At 35.3% G+C, this 10,146-nt stretch overlaps 1 protein-coding gene across 3 annotated transcripts; it reads left to right on the forward strand.

The window, feature by feature from the left end:
• Nucleotides 1–1,506: 1,506 nt before the first annotated feature.
• On the forward strand, nt 1,507–6,496 carry LOC104605676 (uncharacterized). Of its 3 annotated transcripts, none has more exons than XM_010270525.3 (6): nt 1,507–2,030; nt 4,320–4,466; nt 5,010–5,336; nt 5,419–5,550; nt 5,661–5,759; nt 5,863–6,496. In XM_010270525.3, the coding sequence occupies exons 1-6, from the start codon at nt 1,609–1,611 to the stop codon at nt 6,392–6,394; spliced, it is 1,659 nt and encodes a 552-aa protein (XP_010268827.1). In that variant the 5' UTR covers nt 1,507–1,608; the 3' UTR covers nt 6,395–6,496. The 3 variants fall into 3 exon arrangements, with proteins under 3 accessions (XP_010268827.1, XP_010268828.1, XP_019054702.1); XM_010270526.3 differs by having other exon boundaries at nt 1,508–2,030; nt 4,320–4,437; nt 4,993–5,336; XM_019199157.2 differs by having other exon boundaries at nt 1,523–2,030; nt 4,320–4,437.
• The last annotated feature ends 3,650 nt before the right edge of the window (nt 6,497–10,146 follow it).

Consider the following 10,146-nt stretch of genomic DNA (forward strand, 5'->3'; position numbering starts at 1 on the left):
TTAAATAAATTAAATTTTTACTAATTTAAAAAATTAATAAAAAATTAGTTTTATAAATAGTTTAATGATTTTAAAATCAATTTAAATTTCATTTAAAAATAAGGAAAATTATAAAAACCTCCTTGGGTTTTTTAACAATCCTATGAAACTCCCCTATTATTTTGAAAAAAAGGTGCAAATGCCTTTAGTCAACATTCCAAATAAAAATGTTGATGTAATGCATTAATTTTACTTCACTTTAGCCTTTTTACATTTGTCCAAGGAGAGTAAGGATAATTATTTTTGAAAGTTGTCTAGCAAAATAGATTAGTTGAGGGTAAAGTTGAAAGTTGAAACCTTAATTATGTATGATAAGGGTATTTTGGTAACTTTAATGTCTTTGTTACTAAGGAGTCAAGGGAAAGGAGGTAGTTGCACTTTTTTTCTCAAAATTATAGGGGAGGCCTTTGTTAGGGTCAAAACACAAAGGTGGTTTATGGAATTGTTATAAGAGGATTTTTTATAATATTACCTAAAAATATTACAAAAATAATAACAAGCCAATAAAAATTATTTTTTCCCAAAAATTAATAAAAATCAGCATCAAGATACAAAAAAATAATACAAATTTATCTAGAGAATATGAAATTGCATTAAAGCATAACTTAGATTGTGATCAGATAAACTAGACATATCCCTAAAAAATAATACTTTAATTGAACTTAGATGGACACCATTTAATTAGAAATGTCATATAGCTCCATCTTCAATTAAAGCTGAGGCGGTTTGAAGACTTTTGGATTTGCTTTGATAGAAAACAAAATGAGAGATTAGGTGAGGTGCAAAATCAAGTTCTTGATTTCTTCTTGACTACTTTTCTTCTCTCCCCTTGATAATCTTCACGTGGACTATAAATATCACGATTTCGTTATGGTTAATTGGTTATATAGATTTGTGCTTGTCCACTGTAATAACATAACTCTTCCCAACTTTCTCTTGAAATTGGTAAAATGATGTTCAATGTTCAGGAGAAGATCATCATCCATCACTAGATTTAGACATTTGGATGGTTGATAAAAAAAATTAGATGACATATGAAGGGTATTTTGTGTCTTTTTGCATGCCACTTGACAACTGGTTTATAACAAATACTGGATTGACATATTTTAAAAGTTCGGATACTGAATTGTCACATTTTAAAGTTCGATGACCAAATTGACACATTGGCACTAGACCCAAAGTATAGGGTACTAATCGAGAATTTTTCCTATTTATTTAAATTTTACATTTATATGAAATTAGGGTTTTAATTTTTCTTTAGTTTTGTTTTATTATTGGTTTTCTTTGAAAATTTGAAGCATTACCCATGATCTGATTTTGTGAATCCAATTAAATGGTGGAAAATAAAGTTTTGCATTTGGCATATCAATGTTGATTGTTGAACTAGGACCTATTGGAGATCGTAGACGGGAAGACCCGTCTACAAAAGCATGCTCCCCCTAAACCTATCTATAAGACCCGAATTGGACGTTACAGTCAGTCCATAATAACGGCAGTTCGACAAGCTGATGAGCTTGGCGCCCGAAAGTTTTGTTTACTGCGACTCTGTGAGATCTTTCCCCGTTATTCATGATATCTCTTCTTCGAAACCTCAGATATCGATTCAGAATCTCCACAACTCTCTTCCCCATTTCATGTTTGCACTCTTCCAATCAAACCCTAGCCCCTGATTCAAAGCTTGATTTCATTTTGCAAGAGGTCGAAGAGCTCCAATCTCTAAAACCAGATAGAATAGGAGAAGAAGATAAAAAAGACAATGAAAAAATCTCTAGTAGTCGAAACACTAGCCCAACGATGTCTTCCGTCGTGTCGAAGGTCCAAATTTCACACCCGTGGCCGGAATGGGTAGAACTAATGGAACGCCTCCTCAATAAAGGTTACTTCGAAGGAAGCGGATATCCTTTTAATCATGAACAAATGAGCACCAAGGATACGAACCAAATCCGAACTGCGTGCCTCAATTTTGCCCGTGATCGGTTCGACCTCCTAAGGTAAGTACCAATAAGCCATTCATATACACTACATTATTTGGCGATTGAATTCATTCCACCCGTGTTTATTTCATTGAATTTAAATTTATGAGTTTAAGCTTGACTTTAGTTGGAAGTTTTGTTTACCGAACTCGGCAGGTTCATGATCCCAATTCCCAAAGTTGGGTTCAGTTCAGTTCAGTAAATTTTTTATTAGAACTGAGTGTGAGGCATACCTTGATTGTTTTCTTGTGAAATTTGCTCTAACTTTGTCAACTTTATATAATAGGATTACTCAAGAATAAAAAGCAAATCCCCCGATTTGTACGCTGTTCACTGTTGAATGACTTTTCTAGGTGCAATTTATTATTTTCTTTAAACAACCATTTTCCTTTTAAGGATGTTGAGTCAAGGTTTGGTTGGATGCGATGCAAAAGCAATGCCCTGTATCCTCCATTTGGTTTCAAAAGGAATGAAGGCAGTTTGGATCTTTCTACTCGTTTGTTTATTTAGGTTGAATGATGGCAATTGCAGTGAAATGAAAAGAAACTTTCAGAATCTTAAGAAAAAGTGGACACTATTTAGGTTATAGCATATTGGGAACCTCAACAGCTGAGATATTTAACCGAAACCTTATGAGAGAATAGTTCTTTGTTAACATGATTTATCAAATAAAACAGTGGCTAAACCCCTGTCCTTTTTCTTTTATACTTAAATCTTTCTTAATTTATCACATAAAACTCTAGCCTTCTTCAGTTGCTAATTTAATATGAAACTGCTCTATTAAATACTTATTATATTAGTATTATTTTTGAAAATGTTAATTTTTTTTTTTGAAAAAAAAAACTCTCAAAACATGGAAAATCATCATATGCAAGACAATAGTATTTTAGAGATGTTAGTTTCAATGTTTTCTAAAATATATTGTTTTGAGAGTAAATTTAATGTTGTTAGTAAAGAGAATTTCTATTTTTCCAATTAATATGCAACGGAATGGTATACAAAACTAGGAATTAACTAAAATTTAGTTTTTTATTTTGTAAAATTTTTATTGCCTGGGCTACTAGGTACCCCATTGTTGCCTAAATCTCCTAGACACCTTGACAACTAGGCATTGGAATGAGTTCTTAAGATCTTTTAAGATTTATTGGTATCTAAAAGAAATGACTCAGGAGGGAAATGATGAGACCATGTTTTTGGTCAAGAGGAGCAAAAGTAGAGAATGAACACAATTCGTCCAGGAAAAAAGTGTAATGGAGGTGAAAAGGGGATTTTTTTTTTTCAAGGAAATCATCAATTTCTGAAATTTGGAGCAGAAAAGCCAGTTCAGAAGTGGTAAAGATAGAATGAAAAGAAAAGATAACTAAAACCAGGTACATGGCAGTACAGAGAAGTGATAAACCCAGCTAGGAGCCAAGAACTTCATTCACATGGACTGAAAGATTGGAAAACAGCATGGCAGATGCTTTGTCCAGGCAATGAGTGAATACAAATCAATTCTATTGTGGTTTATTAACCCAGGGAATGGGGTGAAATAAATGTAAATGAGTGGAATTATAGGTGCAGCAAGTTTTGGCCTAATCTCAGCAGGATTTTAGGCACATTATTCTTTGTACATTTTTACACAAACTAGTAAACTGAACAGTTGCCAATAAAAAAACAAAAAAAAAAGGATAACCTCTTTTCTCTTTCTTTCTCTCTGGGAACTGGGAAGAGAGAGGATCATCATCATTATCAACTAAGCCTTATCCATACTTTAGGATTGCTACATGGATCCTGTTATATGCAATTAGGATTCATGTAATACTTGGAAAAAGTTATCTTCCTGCTGCCTAACTGACTCATCATTCTTCCTCCTGCAAAAGGCTTGGGATCAAGATACAAAATACAAGCTAAACGGTCAAATTAAGACATTTAGGAAACATAACCTTTCCCCCTTCTCTTTTTCCCTCAAAGCTGACCATTTTAATATTTTATTCCTTTTCTTTTCTTTTGTATTAGACTTTTTATTTTCAATAGTATAAAGACATTTATATTTCTATTCTTTGGTTTTAGGTGATAAATATCTTAAGGCTTAGTTTGGAAATAGTACAAATGCAAATATGTACAGTGCAAATACATACAAAATATAAGATTTTGCACTCTACATATTTGCAGTTGTACTCCTTCCAAACTAAGCCTAAGTATTTAACACACCCATAAAGCACAATGCTGATTTTGCACACATTCAACTAATAAGATACTTGCACTACAATCTAAATCTGTGAAATTTATTAGTACTTATTGTCCAACAAATGCTTTTCCTGATAGATATTTCTCTCGGAAAGACATTCAGATGATTGTGGGATCTGGTTGCCCAAGCATAGACAGAAAAGTTGTTAACTCTGGAAAGCGACTAAGGGCACATGTGGGCATCGACGAAGGAAATGTATATGCTGGCTTTCTCTTCTCTTCATTGTCAGTACTTTGAAAGTGATGCAATGTCTTTCTACTCATAAAATTGCTTAGTTGGGTGCAACTTGGGTCAGGCTCAACCTGAACCTAACTGATCTAACACAAGGCTAGTTTCTCCATACCTTGAGTGAATATGAGGTTGGAAAGTTCCATCCCAATTAAAGTGGGGTTAATCTTGAGGTTCTGGGCCTGAATATTTTATTTCTTTGTGAAAAAGCCAAAAAAAGTTTGTTTTAATTCTCAAACGAAAAAAAAAATTGTGGATTCAAATGTCTCAAGCCTCTTTTAAATTAACATTTTGTTACACTCTTGCATGGTGCTCAACTTCATTTGACCTGAAAACAAACCAGTCCGATATGGTTTGATTTTGACTTGACTACCTTAGGTTAGTATTCTGGCAGGATTGGTTAGGGTTGAGGGTCCTATGAATTGGACTCAGGTTGGCAACCTGGCTTATGTTGCATCCCTGCTTAATAGGTAAAAGATAATAATGGCATGTCAAACCTAATGTAATCAACTATCTTAATAGGTTTGTAGTTCCTGCAGTTTGAGGGGAAACTGTGAGAGGGCCTATGTGAAGGCTCGTGAGGATGAAGGTGGACGCACAGTTGACATCATGCGCATCTTATTAGTCTATGGCCTTGATCCCATTGTTGGCTCAGTGGAGAACAAGTCATGCTTAGATAAGAGAGTTAAGGAATCTGTTAGGAGGCTTTTGAATGAAATGGTAGAGTTTAGCACCAAAGAAATTGATTCTTTTACTCTTAAAGCCACAACTTCGAAAAGGATTTCACCTCTGTCTGAGCAGTCAGGCCAGCAACAACAAAACCAAATTAGTGTTCCAATGAAGCAAGGTGACTGGGTTTGCCCAAAGTACGTCCCTAGTGTTTATATGCTGTTTTAGACTTCACGGTTAGTATATAATTCAATTTGATATTTCCTCTACCTGTTTTAGATGCAATTTCATAAATTTTGCAAGAAACATAAAGTGCTTGTGCTGTGATGGGATATTCCGAGAAAGACTCGTGAAACTTGGGGAGGATCAGGACCACCTTCCAATGAAAAAAGGAGACTGGTTATGTGACAAGTAAGAGTTTTTCAGATTCCTCCACTCTGTGTGTGTGTGTGTTTGGTAATCATTCTTCCCCTCTATGTTGCTTGCGTATCTTTCACATTACCTAATTTAAAATTTTACAGATGTAATTTCTTAAATTTTGCCAAGAATATAAGATGTTTGCAATGTAAAGAGAAACCTCCAAAGCGCCAACTCAATCCAGGGGAGTGGGAATGCGAGTCGTGAGTTCTCTTCTACTTGCAACTTTCAATCTCTCTAAAATTGGTTCCCCTTTTTTTTTATTTTTGAGTGTATATTACCTTGACCTTAAACATTATTGTACAGATGTAGTTACTTAAATTTCAAGAGAAACATGAGATGCTTGAAATGTGACTGGCAACGGCCCAAAGCATCAAGTTACCCAGGTACTTTAGTTCAGATTCAGCGTGAAGGTGGAGGCTTTCATCAACGTCATGGAATAAAGTTTGTAACAAATGATGATGTAACCGATAGTCAGCCTTCTAGTAGACGAGAGAGACAAAATTGTAGGGACAGTGAAGATGGCCATCGAGGTGATGCTGAATTTAGCCCATGGAAGAATTTCCAGAAGTTTGAAGATTTTCCTATTGTAGGGGGTAAGAGTGCCGTATCTCAAAGTCCATTAGAGAGGGAAAGATGGAAAGTTGAGATGTCAAAGAGACATGCAAGTGCTCGAAGGGAGAAGGAAACAGCTGATGATTTTAATTCACTAAGCTTCAGAAAAAGACCAGGTTTGCTAGAAGCCACTGATGATGAGGAGATGGCTGGGTGGTTTGGATATGGGAAGGAGACTAGAACAGGGAAATATATAAGTGAAACGGAGGCATGTAATGATTGAAGAAAAAATGTCTGCCCCTTTTCTGTTTCTATACCAAATTCAATAGCCTAATTGATATTGAAATTTATTGCTATTATATATACTGAAATTTGATATTCTTCATATTCTTTATTTGTCCACATTTCTCATGCAAGTTCTAGGAAGTGAAAAGGCTTCAGCAACAAAGCGTAATGAATGATTATTCACTTGGTGTTAGAATAGGAAATCTAGAAGACAAAGGAATACTAATAGAGCTCTTTTGATTTGTTCACATATTGCATGGCCAATCAACCGACAAAAATAAGAGAACTGCATTGAAGAATATATTCTTCAAAGTTTATGCAGGAAAAAATTGAAACATTTGATGAATGTAAGAAAGCGACGAGGAGTTAAAATGTGCATTTACGCCCATTGGAGTCTGGAGATATCATAATTAATGTGACGATTTCCTCCATGAAACTGGTTTTTGGATACTCGAGCTTTATATAATTTAGCATAACAACCATGTAAACCTGTTAAGGTGTTTTCTATCAATCCATTCCTGTCGTCGTTTATTTATTTATTTTGAAGTCATTTTCTGCTTTGTTTATTTGTTTAATTTGAGTGTGTTAGGTTATGATTTACGAGATTGTTCAAGACTTCAAGTTAATGAAGAGATGGACGGAATTAGGGGTGAGCATAAAAAACCGAAACATCAAAAAAACCGAATTGAACCAAAACGGTTGGTTCTATATTTTTGAAAAACTGAAGGTACCGATTTGGTTTTAGTTAACCAGTATAATCTCTAAAACAACCGATAAATCAAACTGGCTGAAAACTGAACCAATCAATTGATTAACCGATTGGCTTCGGTTTGATTTTGGTTCACAGTTTTCCAAGAATCGATGGTATTGGTTCAGTTTGAAAAATAGGCCCAATCGAACTATGAACACCCCTACATGGAATTAACACTTGTAGAAACTTGTGCTAACAGGAATATAGGCTTCTCATTTCTAAAATGGGCAAGCTTCTACAAGTCCAGTACTTCCATTATTAGAAGCTGGAAGCTTAAGGAAATGAAGCTTCATGAAGAAAAACATATACCAGTTACAACTGTTAATGGTAATACATTATTCAAAATCCCATTTGGCCACATTGAAGCAGTCAAGTAATGTAACTTTGAAATGGAGAACTTGAAGGGCTTAGCAATCTTGATGTGCGTTGTTTCTTCTCTGTTGCTTCAATTTCACTTCCTCGTCTGCTGTTAATTTGTTGTAGTTCTACTTTTTGGAGGTTGATCCGTTGATGTATCGTTTTCCCATTGGAGCCTAATGTGTGTTTCAATGTTCTGATCAAGGGGTTCATGCATGTTGAGTGGTTTTTTTTTTTTTCTTTTTTTTCTTTTTTTTTTTTTCAGTTCATGCACGTTGAGGTTGAGCGTTCATTAAAAGACATGATTTTCATTGTCGTTGCTTGTGGCTTCTTTTGGGTTAAAACGTAAGAGAGGGGGGGGGGGTCTATTGTCCTTTTCGCGGAACCCAGATGGCAAGTTGGGCTGATCATTTTCTTCTAAATTATTAATTGTAACAACTGGGCCTACAATTGTACAAAGGGTCACTTCATCTTTTCTTGAGGAGATATAGTAAGCTAAAATTATAAAACAATGAAGGGGATAAGAAGGAAATTTGAAAAAGTCTGTAGGCTACATTGAATTGTTTAATTTGAGCTACTAATCTTTTTTTTTTTAGTTTTTGATAGCAGGTTAGCTAACAGCTTCTCATTTCCAAGAGGAACCAGTGTTTCAGTGAAAATCCTTAATTCAACCAGGATCAATTGATTATAAGTCTAAATATCTAAGCTGCACCATTGTAAGCAGTGTATGATGACAGAACATATAAGAAAAAATATGTCAAAAGTAAGTAAGCAAAAAAAGTTGAAAAAGGAAATGAAAAACAGTAAAGGAAACAAACAGCTCTTTGGAGAGGTTACAATTGGTTAATGCAGGCTAACTAAAAGAACAGATTAATCATAGTTATCTAGACATTTTCTTACATATATATGCACAGTGTAACAACTAAATTTGAACAAAACATTGGGGTGTTGGGTCCTGATCATTCTTCTTCTTCAGTAATGCCCCCACTCCTGCTTAGGCGTAAAAGCAAAGTTTAGAATAGAAATACAGATGAGAGAGAGAGATGTATCGTAATAATAATGTTCCACAAATTTTTCTCGTTCAGAAGCTATGGAAATTCTTGACTAAGTTTTGAACTTTTCTCAAGCAATTCTTAGGCTTTAAATAGCGTTCCGCAATCAATTTGACCGAGTTATTGGGCATAGATTTCAAAACAGTCATCAAAGGTCTACAGCAAAAGAAAGTCTAAAAACAATTGACAGATCATAGAGCGGGTGTGTTTCAGACCAGCAAACATGAAAATTGACAAATTACAGGAACACTCAACACTGCTTTTGGTGACAGATTCCAGGTAACAAGAAACATGTGGCTACAAATTAGAGGCTTAAGTAAACCAGCCGTGTTCCACACTTGACGTGAGGCTTGCGATTGAGCTACGTAAACCAGTATGAAAAGGAAGCGTGGTCCCTGGTCCAGTACTCTAACTGCTACTACTAACTTAAATCCCAAGAAAAAGTTGGTTTTGCTTTGGTGGTCTTGACTATCAAGTCTATCACCTTTTGTTTCTAACTACAACCCTACAATCTTTTTCTGTTTAATTGCTTTAGTGACGTATCGTCTCACTCTGATTTGGACTTGCATAGAAATTAGGGAGAATGACGCCCAGGGTCAGAATTTGTTGGCCCAGAGTACAGTTGGGGTAAGTGACAATTCCGAATTAATGTCAATTTTAAGGTGGTCATTGGCGCATAGAGCGTGGATTGTTGATATTTTGAATATTTATAACTTTACAATGGAAATCAGAAATTTGCATTGGGTCTGTCTGTATTTTTTCATAGAAATTATGATCAAAGAAATAAAACAGTCAAAGAATAAAAAATTATCCCTGGTCAGACAAGAATAAGGGTCTGGAATCCAAATCAAAATGGGCCAATCTGATTCTAACTGTTTGATTGGACGAAATTGGAATCTCATGGCATATCTCCATTTTAGGAAATGGCCATTCCCTCCTTCCCTCCTTCCTTGGAAATGAAAATTCCATTTCAATTGATTCCAATTCACATTCTTGTATGAACCAAACAGACTATAAAAATAGATCAATCGCTACCTTAGATCTGAAACCCAGAAAAGGTTGTTGGAGTAGTTGAAACCAGGGCTAATGTGGTGCTAGTTTATCTCCTCACAGAATTTCTTATGCGTCCCTCCTCTTCAATAATGTGTCTCCTTTAATCTTATTCCTAGTCAAAATCTATGCCTCAAATTAAAGTTGTTTTCTTCTTTGAGGGAGAGGGAGCTGTACATGTTGTCTAACAAATAAAAGCGATATGGGCAGACCTAAAGAGTCTCCACAATGCAGTCAAGGAAAAGCCATGCAAGTGGCTGAAAATTAGTCTGTTTGGGTTGTCTGGGTTTTTCACCAAATGTTGTTTATTGGTTTTTTTTTGGGTGGGCCTTCCCTCACAAAGGCCAAAGCCAAGAGCAGTGATGTAAAAGCCCTCCCAAACGGGCACTTTTGTAAAAGGAGTTGACCAACACTTAACGCTTAGCCTTGTTTATTGGAAAAAAAAAAAAAAAGTTGTGGGAACAGGGAAATTGGAGGTGGTGAGGCAAACAAAAGTAGAATCACGGAAACAATGGAAACGGGGCCCAAGCCCAACTCTCC

Source organism: Nelumbo nucifera, chromosome 1, assembly GCF_055504915.1.
Source record: "Nelumbo nucifera cultivar China Antique chromosome 1, China Antique-T2T, whole genome shotgun sequence".
Lineage (NCBI taxonomy): Eukaryota > Viridiplantae > Streptophyta > Magnoliopsida > Proteales > Nelumbonaceae > Nelumbo > Nelumbo nucifera.